This window comes from Mirounga leonina, unplaced genomic scaffold, assembly GCF_011800145.1.
Source record: "Mirounga leonina isolate KUSES-001 unplaced genomic scaffold, KU_Mleo_1.0 Mir_91, whole genome shotgun sequence".
NCBI classification, from domain to species: Eukaryota; Metazoa; Chordata; class Mammalia; order Carnivora; family Phocidae; genus Mirounga; species Mirounga leonina.
The window spans coordinates 9462771-9478538 of record NW_023270839.1 but is presented as its reverse complement, the minus strand read 5'-3'; the positions used below and the strand labels follow the sequence as shown (position 1 = coordinate 9478538).

The 15768-nt window shown below is 43.5% G+C and overlaps 2 protein-coding genes across 2 annotated transcripts; both read right to left on the bottom strand.

Annotated features, from left to right (window-relative positions):
* Nucleotides 1-1201: 1201 nt before the first annotated feature.
* RNASE11 (ribonuclease A family member 11 (inactive)) lies at nt 1202-1801 on the bottom strand. Its single transcript, XM_034994389.1, has one exon. The coding sequence runs from the start codon at nt 1799-1801 to the stop codon at nt 1202-1204; it is 600 nt and encodes a 199-aa protein (XP_034850280.1).
* A 4195-nt stretch (nt 1802-5996) lies between these two features.
* RNASE12 (ribonuclease A family member 12 (inactive)) lies at nt 5997-6518 on the bottom strand. Its single transcript, XM_034994465.1, has one exon. It carries the CDS (start codon nt 6432-6434, stop codon nt 5997-5999), a length of 438 nt encoding a protein of 145 aa, XP_034850356.1. The 5' UTR covers nt 6435-6518.
* Between the last annotated feature and the right edge of the window lie 9250 nt (nt 6519-15768).

Here is a 15768-nt window from a genome sequence, read left to right as displayed (position 1 = left end):
ATTTGGCCAAGCCCATAGTGACTGTTAATTTAAGCAGCCACCATACTGACAAGGAAAACCCAGCTAAAAGATACGAAAGTATCTGCCCTTAATGCCACATACTGGTTGATTGTCAGAGTTTCGAAGTTTTAATACAATGAGGATTCTGTACAAAATGTGAACAACATTAGGAAAATTGATGTCTAAAGAGCGAGGCACAGTAAGAAAAGTGTTACAGTGATGTAACATTTGTTTACACGCCTTTATTTGAAATCAGGACATTAAAAACGAGTGGTCTCAGGATGGAGGGAGGATGTAAGATGAGGGAGCAGGAAACTGTAGGCACACTTTAATGATCAAGATCATTGCCCATACTTTGTGTAGAGTGTTGAACCATAAAAACTTATAAATAAACAATTGGTAGTGAAAAAAATCCAATACAACATCATAAACAAGATTGAAGACTAAGCCTGCTCAGCACTTGGCATAGATGTCCCATTTGCCATCTTTCTACCTGCTCCATTCTTCCGTGGCTTGCCATCCCTCAGGAAATCAAGACTAGGTTGAGTAAAAATGGCAGTAAGAGCTTTATTACTCCATCTGTAGCAACCTGGCATATAGAGGGTGGAGGAATGGAGATTGCATAGGGCCGGAGCTGCTGACTGAGGGCAGCAGCTAAGCAAAAAGCATCTTTTTCCTCTGGCATCTTCTGGAGGACAGGCAGATACCTGGTTACATGGGTGGGTGCTCACATTTGTGTGCATCAATGCACACACTTAATTTGAAAAGAAACAGTGATAATAATATTCCCGATGCTCATTCACTATTTCTCTGAATAGTCTCAGTGGCAGTACAATTAACTTTCAATTATCAATATTGGTTTTGGGCCTTTCCTCCTTGATTTTGTCAATTTGGGTGGACTCTACCTCTTGGCTTTATAGCTGAGCTAGGATGGAATTCAGTTTAGTTCAGAGAAAGTGTGTGTGTGTGTGTGTGTGTGTGTGTGTATGAGAGAGAGAGAGTATCTGTACTCCAGGATTAATTATAAATCTTAATTGAATTCTCCACAATTTGGGATTTTTTTATTCCTCCAGTTAATATAGATAATCAAGAGTTTACTATAGTGCTGAAAGTGTAGATACGGATAATAGAAGGAAATAAACAAGAATGAGAATAAGTATGTCCTTCTTTGATAGATTCTGGTCTCAAAGCCCCGTGGGATTTACAACTTAGAGCCACTAACTAACCAGCTCATCAGAGAATGACCTGTCAGCACTGCCAATATTTTCTTTAGTGAAGTATCACTATGGTATTGGCACCTGGGGAATTGTCTGCCTGTAGTGAGCTGGCACATAGCGGTGTCCAGGGCTGGGCTCCTAGAGCAGCTTATGCCAAAATTCTGTCCACACTTGCAGCTGGAGGCTTCGGGGGCACCGTGAATCACTTCCTTGGAATCATGGATGAAGTTATAGCTTAACTTGCATGACCCATTAGCTTCTGAAACTTTTCTCCAGACCACTATGTCATTGCAATACTCTTTGTCATTACCTGGTCTGTTTCCTTTGGCGAAGCTATAATGTAATCTTCTGAATGTCAGTAATGAGGAAGACAGAATATCCTTGGACAGACTGAGGCTGGTATTTTTATATAACAGAGTCAAGTTCATTAATGCCTCAATGGTCTGTCTTTCTTGGTCACTGTTTGCCATGTCATATTCCATCTCTCCCCCTGAAAATTCTTCTTTAATTATCTCCATTATGCTTTCTGAAGCTCCTGCAAGAACCAAACCCAGGCTGAGTAGCAGCAGAGAGAAGGTCTCCATCTCAGATCTAGGGTAATCTCTTCTGCAGTAGAAATAAAAAAAAAAAAAAGTAAAAGATAAAAATAAAGAGAATATTAATGAGATCATTCTCTTTTCCTTATGGCAGTTAGTCCAGGATTGACTCCGACATGTAAACTCGGGCTCCTTCAATGGAAGGATGATGGCATGAAAAGATAATCAGCTGTGGAATCTGTAGACCCAGCTTCAAATCCCTGCCTACCCTCTCATAAACAATTTACTCCTTCAACCTAGGTTTCCCCCATGTGAAAAAAGGAAAGGTGAGACTTATATAAGGGAATGGGTTTAAAGTGCCCCAAACCAAGTAGTCATCTCTCTCCCTTTTCCCCTTGTCTATAATCTCACTGGAAGGGTCTGTAATCCACATCGTGGTCATAATAATCTCACCCAACACAGTCTTTACTACTGCCGGGTCTCCTACAGCCTCACACAGTACCTGGCACATGGCAGCCATTTAAAAGCATCTCTCATTTCTTTTCCCACCCATTCTCAGTCATGGAATTTCTCTTTACCAGTTCCTTTGGCAAGTAGATCCTGCTGAGAAAGAATCCAGCTTGTTACGGGGCAAGAAATGAAACCGTATTTGTTTCCTGGAAGTTTCTGTTATTGGTCTAGCTGAGGGAAGGAGGGGCAAGAAAGGGGTAGGTAGAATTGCATGAGACAGAAGGAGGGGACAACGTGGAATCGAGGATGCTCGGAGAAGTTCATAAAGTGTGCCTTTGGCCGCCAGAATCTCTGTGACGTGGGCAGCATCGCTGTTTCTTCTTCTGTGGAGTCGTCCCTGTTTGTACTTTAACCCAGAGTGATTTGTTTTTAGCTTTTTTGAAACCCTACAGCATAGATTACATCGCACTACATTTTATATGTTCTTTTTTTATTTTTCAAGTTGGCTAGTATATGTAATTCTTTTCTCTCTCTTTTTTAAGTATGAAAATTCCTTCAGGCTGGTCTGTACAGAATCAAACACCAAACAGCATATATGCTTGTTTCTCAACATTTGTTAACAACATAACATGGCTTGACTAGTGTAGAAAACCCTTTACTTGAGATCAATGCTGGGAAATTTGTAATGAAAATCTCAGAAAGAGCGGTTTTTTAGGGTGATAATTCTTTCCCTTGCTCTCAAAAGAATTTCATTCGCTCCCACCTCTAAGAGCCTCTTTCCCTTCTATCTCCTGCATTACCACTCCTACCTCCTAACCACTGCTCCTTGGCCCTCCAATTCCTTGGATACACTACTTTTCTAAAAACAGCACTTGTAATGACACTATTTCCAAAACCTTGAAGTATCCCCACTGCCTGCTGGAGATAATCTAATCCCCTGAGGCCACTTGGTCAAAGGCTCTTCTTGATCTAATCTCCACCTGCTTCTCAAGCCTCTCTAGCATTATTTTAGTACACAAACCTGCTCTAGTCAAATCAGCGTGACCCACCCTTCTCTGAATACACCCTGTTCTGTCTCTCCATGTTTGGTCCTTTCTTGGAAGCCTACTCTTATTTCTGCCTCTTGAAATCCTTCAAAGCCCATTTCAGATCATATTCTTTCTTTAACACATTTTTCACTACTGAAGTCTACCAAATCCATTGTTCACCTCCCTGATCTTCTTATCACTCATTTCTTTTTTTTATTATTATTTAAGTATGATTGACAGGAAATGTTATGTTAGTTTCAGATGTGTGACATATTGATTTGATAATTCTATATATTCACTTCTTATAACACTCATTTGACATGAACACACGTAGACTTGTATTTTTTATTATATTTAATTTAAAAATGTTGTGTGTGTGAAATTAGAGCAAAGACCCAGTATTAAGAATATATAAGCCTTAATAATTGGGTTGATTGATTATTGATAGATGATTAGGAATTAAGTGGATGTATTCACATGTGTGGCTTGAGCATAGACTTCCTGCAAGTTGAAGGGAGTAGGGAAGAAGGATTTAGATTTTTTCCTAAATATCCTCTATTGTCAACATCAGTAGTGAGGTGAAATAGAAAAACAGAAAGACAATGCAGAGAAGAATGAAAAGGAAGGACAGTGCAGAGATTCTGCACTGAAACTATTTTTCTGAAACATCTTTTTTCAAGTGCACAGAATTCACAACTACCTGAATTTGATTTGGACTGCTAGGTGCCCATTTAAAAAAAAATACCCTCTCGAACTACAAATGTCTAATACACCGCAATTCATTTGAATTGGATCTTGATCCCAATTGAATGAAAATATTCCCAGAATAGATTCCACTGGAGAGTCTCAGTTACTCACAACTTAGTGGGAATTTGCATTTATCTGCAAGATTTTTGTTTCTACTTAGAAAGAGGGAAGAAAAAGCAGAAGCAGTGGGAAGGAAAAAAGAGCCAGTAAAGCCTAGAGGAAAAGGAATCAGAATTCAGAACATAAAAACAGGGACCTTAAAGACACATTTCAGCTACTTTAAAATTTTGCCCAAGAAATGATGGGGCTACAGGTGATATGCTAGGGACCACTTGATCCTGCTCAGCATCTGAGGTCTCTGCTTTCTGGGTGACATCCAAATGTCCACGAAGATAACAGCGAAGTGGGACTCCCCTGGAGAAATGGGTCATGAGCAAGCCTTGCCTACTTACAAGGCTGCAAAGTGTACTTTAGTTGCAATTTTAAGTGTCCTCCCTCTGTGAATCGAATCAATCAGTTAGAATTTGATGCTTGCAAAAGACAGAGTTAACAACTAGCATAGATGTACCTCCTTTTTTTTTATCTGACCTTGAACTAAGTCCAAATAAATAATGCAATAGTTGAAGTCTCTCAACTGAAAAGATAAGAACAGAAAGGGCCCTCTAAAGCTTGTGCATTGCCTTTCCCCGCTCTAGCTCACTGTGTTTCTGGCACTCACAGGATGGAAATGTCATAGCTCAGAATTAGTGACCCCATAATCTGGCGCTCAGCTGCCAATTACCTCTTATTTCTCAATACTCCCCTGTACTAACCCTCCCCTCCAACAAGGAGAAATGGAATTGTGGAGTAACCTCAAAGACTAGCTAGTCCAAGCCCCTCACTTCCCAGATGGGGGGACTAATGCTCAGAGAACAGACTTAATCAAATCTGCGAAATGAGGAGCCTCTCCTTCTCTTCGTTCTCTCCCCTCGCCTTCTAACTCTAAAGACATCCTGCCCACAACTGGATGTGGGAGAGCTAAACAACCAGCTCAGCTGTAAGATCTAAAAGGGGAAAGGAGTTAGGAGTCTGGATGCAAGTTCTCTGTTCCTTCCGGGGATGCAAGAGGAGGGACAATGAGCTCGGAGAGTATCAATCCCGTCCTGGAAATCCTGATTCATTTCTCTCCATGGTCTTTAAGGGACATGGTTTCTGACCAGTCAGGCAATCCTTCCGATCTCCCTTTCCCTTTCTTTCAAGGCACAGAGGCAGCTCCTGAACGGGAAAGGATGCAGTTGGAATTATATGTGCCATCTTTAGAGAAGACCCTAATCGACTACTCCAAGTGCCTCGACACCGGGATCAAGTCTGGGAGTACAGCGGGATGTACATTCCAGGTACAAAACTTAAGGGGGGTGCTAAAAAGCCCAGTAATCAAGATAAATATTTTAATGCAATAGTTAAAAATCTTAGTTTAATGCAAAATAATCTCTAATCAAGAAATATCAAAATGTCATATGATAGGATCTGACCGTGTACTGGTACAATTCACCGATACCCTAAATCCAACCCTGTCAGACTGGGTTGTTCAGGTCTTGACTTAAAACTTAGATATTTTATTCATCAGAGATTTTTGCATTAATTTTGATTTTTTTTTTTTAAATTTGTGTATCTAGATTACTGGGATTTTGGGTGCCCCTTAAATTTTGAACCTGAAGTTAGTGCCTTGCTCACTTTACCCTAATCCCAGTTCTGCCTCGGATTCACTTTTGGCTCTCAACAAATGACCCAAGGAAAAGGGACAAGAAATTAAAACACATGCAGAGTTTATGATTTAATTCAGTAGAGGTTTTTTTTTATTATTATTATTAAAGCAGAATAAAAAGATTCCAGTTCAGCAACATTGGAAGGATAAACGAATTACTAGTGGCTACCCAGTTTGCTCAAGGCATTACCCTAGGTCCACAGTTCAGGTGTGCCTCAGGGAGAGCGAGTACCCCTGAGAGAGGAAGGAGAAGATTTCAGACACTGGTCTCAACTTATTCAACATATTTCTGGAGACTAACTGGTCCTATATCATCACAAGTGACAACAATGAACCCCTTCATGGAGGACACTCGGTACCTGCAGGCAGGATATCTGGTGCCTCCAATGAGCTGACACACTGTCATTTTGAACTTGGTCAGACTCTGGAAACATAAAATGGAAGAATGGTTCTGACAAATCCTCCTCTTGGAAGAGGTGCAGACCCTATTGATATTTCGAGGCCTCTCGTGGATGAAAACATGCTCCTTCTTGCAGGTGTTGTCAGGTCCCCTGATGACTCTTTGTAAGACCATATGGTTGCAGTACCTTACGGGAATGTCACTCTGAGGGTAGTCCACATGCAACTGCTCCATGGTTAAGACCTCTCCTTCCTCATTAAACTCGTTCTCCCAGAACAGAAGCAGCAGGAAAATGATCACCATTAGGATCATCAGGGGTAGGATTCCCTTCACATCTTCTGCTCTAACTCCTATAGAGTAAGAAGAGACGGGACCTAGCCAAAGGTATTCAGATTCCTCCAGCCCCAGCCCCTGATTTGCTCCCCCCTTGGGATATTTTACATCCTTCTTTCAGCTAATTAAAATCTCATGTGAGGGGTGCCTGGGTGGCTCAGTCAGTTAAGCATCTGCCTTCGGCTCAGGTCCTGATCCCAGGGTCCTGGGATTGAGCGCCAAATCGCATCAGGCTCCCTGCTCAGTGGAGAGCCTGCTTCTCTCTCTCCCGCTCCCCCTGCTTGTGCGCTCTCTCTGTCAGATAAATAAATAAAATCTTTAAAAAATAAATAAGTTAAATCTCATGTGACCCTGCAAGCTCCATCTAGAGGTACAGCTCCTCAAGAAAGCCCTTTCGGACCATTTCAGCTCTCCGAGTTTGGCTTTGAACTGTTCTCTGTTCATTCCATTGTGTTGTATTTGTTTTGCTTCTACAAGCTCCTTGAGAGCTCCTATTTCTCCTGAATCCATCCGAGAGTGCTTAGCACAGAGCCGAACATGTAGAAGGATGCTCAAAAGTACCCATGCCTGATTGTTTTTTTCCTATTGCCGAATGACTTCCTTTCCCATAATTGTCTCAACACTAATTCCAACCAAATCCACATGTTTTCAGCACTGTCTACTAATTTTGTTCTTCCCATTTCTTCCTGATCTCTCCTACTAGGCTAGCTCCTCTCACCTTTTGTTTTTGCTGTAGCTCTCAGAGGTAACATATCCTTGTGATCATGGATCAGAGAAAGTCCTTTGTGTCTAGCTCTTCCTTGACAATAACCGGTAGGGAGTCAGTTGAGTGTGGAGAGGGCCAAAGTATAAAGAGCAGAAAGGGAGGAGCCTGTGGGGAGTGTACTTGGGTGCCACAGGGAAGGAGGGCAAGTTACCTTCTGAGTGAGAGCTGCATAAGGCAGGTCCCGAATGTGTCCTCATTAAACAAGCGTGGACTTTCCCAAACGTTTATTAAAACCCTGATGTGTCAAACAATGAATCATGGAACACTACATCAAAAACTAATGATATAATGTATGGTGATTAACATAACAATAAAAATTATTTTTAAAAATCCTGATTGTGTCAGACACAGTATCCTGTTTTTCAGCTTTGCAGTCAGTCCTTACTACAACCCTGTGAAATAGCTATCACCCCCATTTCATTAAAGAAGAGATGAGTTGCAGAAAGCTTCAGGTGGAGAGAGGAGATGGTGAGAGTAACAAGTCTCACCCTCTCAACACTTCACACTTGAACACCAAGTTCTAGCAAGTGTCATTCCCACAGGGTGTCCAGGACAGGACAGAAACAATTCCCTGACATTAACATTAGTCTTGATAAAGCCCTGGGCTGCTGGGGGAGTATGGCAATGGTTCCCAAACCCTGCTGAACATTGGAATCCCCTGGGCATTTCTCAGTGCCACCTTGAAACATTCTGCTTTAATTGGTGTTGGGTGTGACCTGAGTCTGAGATTAGTAAAAGCTCCTCCAGTGATTCTAAATGGAGGAAATTTTGGGAACCACGGGCCTATGATATTCTTGGGAAACTGACATGGGGAAGGAGCTGAAGAGGGTTTGGTGAAAGACAGTGGTATAAGGCATTGAGAAAAGAGAAGACTTTTTGTTGCTTTCATCTGCTGGTCATTTGATATAGAAATGGGAAAATGGACTTAATTTTACTACTTCTTGCCCTGAAATGATTTCTCTTTTGGAGAGACCAGCTACATAGTCTCCTCTATACACATCGGTGTCTTTCTAACTAATAAGAAGAAAACGATTTTGGGGTGGAAACTACTGGAAAAGGCTTCAAAGAACAGGTCTCTTTCTATATAACAACAAAAGCGTAATCCCAGAGCGTGAAAATGAACAACCAGGAGGTTATTATTTACTTTCCCCAAATGTGCATAATTGGCATCCTTTCAGAATTCAAACTGTCCTGTTTGGGATACGTGTTGCCTCGTGCCACCAAGATGTAAATGCTTAATTAATTGTTCCTAGTGAACAAATTTTGATTTGCACACTATCTGCAGAAACATTTCCACTGTATAAGGAGAAATATATATACATATTGTAATATGTTCAATATATCCTGCTGAGACTTCCAAGTAGCTGAATTACAGATGGTATGTTAAATTTACAAACCTGAAGGCGATGTTTGTTATAAAAGTTATCTTCAACTGTGGCAGCTGGACCTGTCTGAACATTTCAGAGAATTACCCTGCAGAAATTGAGCTGAGACTGGGTTCAAATGTTCAATAGTGCTGGCAGCCTGGGAGAAAACACTTGTAATACCTAAAACCAATTAAGAGTTAACATCTAGATATAAGGGACTCACTCCTGTCAGCAATAAAAAGGAAACTTCAGGGGCACATGGGTGGCTCAGTCGTTAAGTGTCTGCCTTCAGCTCAGGTCATGATCTCAGGGTCCTGGGATCAAGCCCACATCAGGCTGCTTGCTCAGCAGGGGAGTCTGCTTCTCCCTCTCGCTCTGTCTCCCTCTCCCTCTGTTCCCCCTGCTTATACTCTTTTCTCTCTCTGTCAAATAAATAAATAAAATCTTAAAAAAACCCCAACAACTTCAGAAGAGAAAAAACTGTCAAAAACAATGAAAAGCCAATTTGAGAAGAGAAGCCAAAATGGGTGATGAACAATGCTCAACTTCATTAGTATTCAAATAAATGGAAATTAAGATAACCAAGAGATATCAGTTTATAACCATCAGATTATCAAAAATTAGAAAATCTTACATCAAGCACTGGCAAAAATGTTAGTGGGCATGAAAATCGGTGTGGTGATACAGGAAAATAATCTGGAAGTATTTGGTAAAATTAAGAATGGATATACCTGGGGCACCTGTGTGGCTCAGTCGTTAAGCGTCTGCCTTCGGCGCAGGTCATGATCTCAGGGTTCTGGGATCGAGCCCCGCATCGGGCTCCCTGCTTGGCGGGAAGCTGCTTCTCCCTCTCCCACTCCCCCTGCTTGTGTTCCTGCTCTCGCTGTGTCTCTCTCTCTCTGTCAATAAATAAATAAATCTTAAAAAAAAAAAAAGGATATACCTTGAGCCCTTGTGAGTTCTTTCAGATGGAGTACATCTGTTCATCACGGCGTGACTGGTGGCAGAACAGGGCTGGAGGAAACTTAAGTGTCCCTGTTGAAGGGAATGGCTGAGTAAAGAAGCGCTGGATGCATAAAATAAAATAGTCTAAAGCAGTTTTAAATAATGCACTAGATTTACAAATTCAATTAACAACATGGCTAGAACTCGAAAACGGGGTGCTGTGTGAAAAACGGTAAGAAACAGAATGAAAAATTCTTTCCAATACATCCTCCAAGATAAAACAAAAAATTTTCCAAGGATACACAATATCTAAATAGGATGGAAGAACATGGATTAAATACTCTAGCGTAGGTGCCTAGGAGGGTGAGAGAAATAGAAGCAGGCACAAGGAATAAAAGGGGAAATAATAAAACTGAATAAAACAAAAGAGAGGCCTAGCATGGGCAGTAAAGGGATTAGGACATACTCAGTTCTGGGGGTCTGAAAAGGGAAATGAGGGAGGAAGGAAAGTAGGAAGGATGGAGGGAAGGTGGCAGGAGGAGGAAGAAGAGGAAAGGAAGGAGTTGGGGGGGAAGGGTGGGAGTGAGATGAGGAGGGGGAGGAGGGGAGAAGGAAGAAGGCGCTGAGGGGAGGAGATAGAGGGGGAAGAAGATGGAAAAAGAGGAAGAAGGAAAGGAAGGAAAGGGAGGGAGAAACTGGGTCTGTTTTCAGACGCTTGGCTTGTCCTGAAGCTCCTCCACACACCCCGACCCCCCTTTGCTGAGCCTTAGGACAATGCACGGGGGAGACACATAGCCGCTGGAAACTAAAATTCATGTCAGGCTGTAAACGATATTAGCAATTCCCCTAATTACTCATTTCGTCAAATGAATAAGCTGCCCTGCAGGTTGGCTACCCAGCTCCAGCACCAGGTGATAGCAGAGGAAGGGAACACTTAACTCTGGGGGCCTCCAGCCGGCACATATGGGGCTCCGCTATGTTGAGACCCCCACATGGAGAGGACGCATGGGTAGAGAGAAATGCTCCCAGAGCTCGCCGGTTTCGGCTCTCCTATAGGAAACTGCGGAGGTTGTTCATGTCCTATGGATGTGCTTGGCCACCCTTGGGAGGCTTCTGCAATTGCCCGATGCCGTGCTCAACTTAAGGCAATGTAGCAGGTGGCATTTTCCAAAAATGGCCACAAAATATTTTCCATTCTACATTCTCTTCCAGAATCTTGACACTCCCCTATTAAGAGGTAGCCTCCATGTCCTTTCCTGAGAACCTGGGGGAGCCTCTGGGTCTGCTCCCACTCATGTAGTATATAGTGCAAGGGATCCTATGTGACTTCTGAGACTAGGTCACACACACAGCTTCTGCCCGGCCGGGGCTCTCTTGGGGTGTTTGCTCTGGGTGCCTTCAGCCGCCGTGTGTGAAGTCTGGCAATGTTGAGGCCACCACCTGGAGATGCCCTATGGATAGCAAGAGATGCCCAGATTGCCCCACGCGTTCCAGTTCCCTGATGCTCCAGTCTTCTTAGCCCAGGAGCCAGACTGCTGAGTGGCAAAACCTATGCGACCAACCAGCTCCAGCCACCATGTGAATAAAAACAGGCAAAAACCTCAAGAACTGCCCAGCTGAGCTCAGTCGGCCTCCAGATTAAGGATCCCCATGATTGTTACTATTTTTGGTCACCATTTTAAGGTGATTGTAAAGCAGCAGTAGATAAGCAGAACACGGGGCTCACCACTTTGCTAAATCTCCCGAGGCAAATCCAATCCCACAAAGGTTAAGTAAGTAATAGATACCAGTGAAGTTTTCTTGGATATAGAATATAAGTTCTCACACAAACAATAATGCAAAATTAGTTTTATTTATTAATTTTTTTAAAGATTTTATTTATTGGGGCACCTGGGTGGCTCAGTCATTAAGCGTCTGCCTTCGGCTCAGGTCATGATCCCACGGGCCTGGGATTGAGCCCCACGTCGGGCTCCCTGCTCAGCGGGTGCTTCTCCCTCTCCTCCCCACCTGTGTTCTCTCTCGCTATCTCTCTCAAATAAATAAATAAAAGATTTTATTTTTTATTAAGGAGAGAGAGAGAGAGAGGGAGAGAGCAAGCGGGGGTGGGGGGAGACAGGGAGAGGGAGAAGCATATTCTCTGCTGCTGAGCAGGGAGCCTGATGTGGGGCTCGATCCCAGGACCCGACTGAGCCACCCAGGCACCCAGCAAAGCTAGTTTTAAAATCTCCACCTGATGTAAAACTCCCAAACGTTCCTTTTTAACTCCCCAACTCTCTCCATCCCTGCCCAGAGAGCCTCCCCTGCGCTATGGGTTAGCTCACCAGGTCTCCCGGATTCCACCGGCTCTCCCCATGCCCCCTACCTTCCCATCAATCATCTTGTGACCAAATAAAGACCCTTCCTGATCATCCAGTCACTTAAAAAAAATCAGTGAAGTACTGTAAGTAAATATTTTGCTACCTAGTGGGTATGAATCTTACTCTACAAACATGGGCAAGAAATTTACATTTCTTAATTGCTTCTATGTCAAATTGAAATTAATTCTAAGTCTTCTATCATACTAAGCTGGGGAGAAATTCAACTTACGCCATTATTAAGTTTCCTTTTCCTCCCTAGCTAGGGGTCCCGAGAATCTGGAAGGCATACTGTTCTTGCTGCTTCTCACTATGGGCCCTGTAATGGCCAACAGCACCAACCAAGGGAAAAACATTTCCCTTATATAGACTCTATGTACAGAAACTTTAGAAGAATACTTTCAAATAACCTAATTTATTATAATTAGCATATTTATTGTTAGAATATATCTTTTGATCCTAAAAGCTCTTAATAGGAAGAGCCCTCACCTTACTCCAAGTATCTTTCTTAATATCCTTTATTATTTTTGTTGGCTTTTGTACAAATTCCCAGGCTATCCATATATCCTAATACACAACTGGTTTTGAAAAACGAAAAAAAAGCAAACCTAAAGAGGTTATTAGCTCCCCAATGGCAACTAATGACAGAAAACACAAAGCGATAGTAGTCTGAACGAGAAGGAAGTTTATTTCTCATGTAAAAGAGAGCCCGGGGTAGTTAGTCCGGGATTGGCGAGGTGCTCCAGGGTGCTGGACTTCAGCCCCAGCGCCTGGCTTCTCCGTCCCGGTCCAGACGGCTGCGCAAGCTCTAGCTGTCATGTCGGCATCCCGCCACCAGGGGGAAGCAAGGCACCAAAGGGGCAGGGCACTGCTTTCTAGGGACACATCCCCCAGTTTCCCACACCATCCCCCCTTACGTCTCATTGGCAATAACCTGGCCACCTGGTCACATCCAACTGCAAGGGACAGTGGCAAACGATGGGTGTATTCGGGGTGAGCCTGTGCCTGGCTCAAATTCTGGTGCCCTATGACTAAGGAAGAAGGGGAGAACTAGCAGCACTTTTCCTACTTGCCTTCAGGCAAACACTGTTCTGGAAAATGTTAATGAGTGCGCTTCAAGGAAAAAAGTGTCCTGATCATAAGTTTCAGAAACATTGCTTATTAAGATTCCTTCCCTTGGAGAATCACAAGATTCACAAAGCATGAGATTCTGAGAAGCTTGACTAATTTCATTTTATTCAGAATTTTACAAACTGATTTGAGCATGGAGCTTCATTTGACTATTAACTGGTTAACACTATTAACATCCAAAGGAACAGGGTTCCATGGAACATCAGTTTGGGAAATGATGCAAGGGCTAGGAGCCACAGATAGCATCTGAGTGGGAACCCAGGAAACAATAAACAAAGGGAACCTAACTTAAATAGTTCCAATTTGTTAGATTTGGGGGATTGTCCTTCCTTTAATATTCATATAAAAATATTCCAAGGGCACCTGGGTGGCTCAGTTGGTTAAGCATCCAACTCTTGATTTCGGCTCAGGTCATGATCTCGGGGTTGTGACATCGAGCCCCGAGTTGGGCTCTGCTCTGGGTGTGGAGCCTGCTTAAGGTTCTTGCTCTCCCTCTGCCCCTCCCCCCCTCTCTAAAAAAAAAAAAAGAAAGAAAAATCCAAACCGCATCCCTCACTGCTACTATAATTTTAGTTCCCTTCCCAAAATGTTTTAGAAGCTCTCTGAGGAGTGCTTTTAAAATTTCTTGTCCAAAACTGATTTTTCAGACTTCCTTGCTATTCATCCCTGGCTTCTCATAAGTGCTTCTCCCCGTGGGACTTCAGCATCTGGCTGCTTCACCCTCCTCCCAAAGCCTGGCTACAGGCCGCCCTATGTTCTCTAACGCCCGCAAAACACAAGGATATGGGGTTGAGAGAAAAATCTTAACACTACGGGCTCCCTGCTCGGCAGGGAGTCTGCTTTGCCCTCCGACCCTATCCCCTCTCATGTGTTCTCTCTCATTCTCTCTCTCTCAAATAAATAAATAAAATCTTTAAAAAAAAAAAAAATCTTAACACTAATTCCCATGGACTACTTCCAGCAACCATCAGCAGACCTTCACTAGAACTCCCTTTGAATGTCCCTTTCCTTTGTCATTCTTTTTTTTTTTAAGATTTTATTTATTAATTTGAGAGAGAGAGAGAGAGCACATGAGAGGGGGGAGCGAGAGAGGGAGAAGCAGACTCCCTGCTGAGCAGGGAGCCCGATGCGGGACTCGATCCCGGGACTCCAGGATCATGACCTGAACCGAAGGCAGTCGTCCAACCAACTGAGCCACCCAGACGCCCTTCCTTGGTCATTCTGATATGGGGTTTGCTTAGTCCCATTATCCCCTGGTTTATATCTCCTTTTCTTCAAATCCTGGGGCTCCCGCCCCCTCTAGTGGTGACCACAGAATTTCCGTGGAGGAGGCAGGAGACAGTGATCGTGCCACAAGGAGGCGCTCGGGGCACTCTTCTTGAAGATGCATTTTCTGAGTGCTTCTCCAAAAGCTGAGGAAGCATGAATTGCCTCTATAATAGAATGGGAAAGGACAGTCGTTGCAGAGTGTATCGGGGGAGGGTTAATGACCTCATCACCGGCCCTTAACCGCTCCTTGGCCTACCACTGCCTGGCTCTCACAGATTAAAAAAATACATATGTATATATGTGGTGGAGGGAGGTGGCTTCTAAGTGAAATGCATCAGAGTTTCTTGGCTTCTAATTAAAAATACAGAAACCTGGGCCTTACCCCAGACCTACTGAATCAAAGTCTCTGGAGGTGAGGCCCTGGAATCTGCATTTGTAATCAGTAGGCCATCTCTGGTGATTATAACGCACGCGGATGTTTAAGGGTCACCACAATAGATGAGCTCCGAATTGGTAAACAGCATAATTTCTAAAGCGTTTCACCCATTCCACAGTAAAACTGACTTTTACATTATAATACGGAATACTCAGTACCCAGACAAAGGGTATGCACTTGCCTCATGTCACATGACTAAAGCAGCTCCCTGGAGTATCTCCCTCCCTGGACAGTGGGAGGACCTGCCCCCAAACGAACCTTGGAGGAGGGAGGATTGGTCTGTGTTCCTTAGTTGTGGTGCTCAATTACCTGTGCTCTTTCAGCAAGTCTGGAAGTCATTTCATAGGGGATCATTGAGGTGAACTGGGGTGGTGTGGGTCCACCAGGGAGGGAGGTTCCAGGGCCAGGCAGGAGTGCAGGAGAAGTGCCAACGTGCCTGTGGGTTAGCAGCAGGGCCAGGTGGGGGTGGGAGCTGGTAGTGAGGAGCTGGGAATGGCTTGCATTGAGGAAGGTCACTTAGGGCAGAAGGGGCTCTCCTCCCCCACCATTCATGCCCACTTCTCTATCACCCAGCTTCCACCTTCTAGCCCCTCCCTGAAGGTTAAAAGGTTGGAAGTACTTCTACCTTGGGATCTGATTTCTTTTTTCCCTATTCATTTCCACTAAGGAGCCTTCCCAAACCATTTTCACCTCCTACCCTAGTGTGGAGAACAGTCAGATGATAGCTTGCTTGCTTTTTTGCTTTCTTTTTTTTAAAGATTTTATCCACTTATTTGAGAGAGAGAGAGAGAGGGAGAATGAGCGATGGGGAGGGGCAGAGGGAGAGAAAGAGAAGCAGACTCCTGCTCAGCAGAAAGCCTGATGCAAAGCTCAATCCCAGGACCCAGAGATCATGACCTGAGCCTAAGAAGGCAGACCCCAGACGACTGAGCCATCCAGGTGCCCCGGTTTCTTTCTTCCTTTTCTTTCTTTCTTTCTTTCTTTCTTTCTTTCTTTCTTTCTTTCTTTCTTTCTTTCTTTCTTTCTTTCTTTCTTTCTTTCTTTC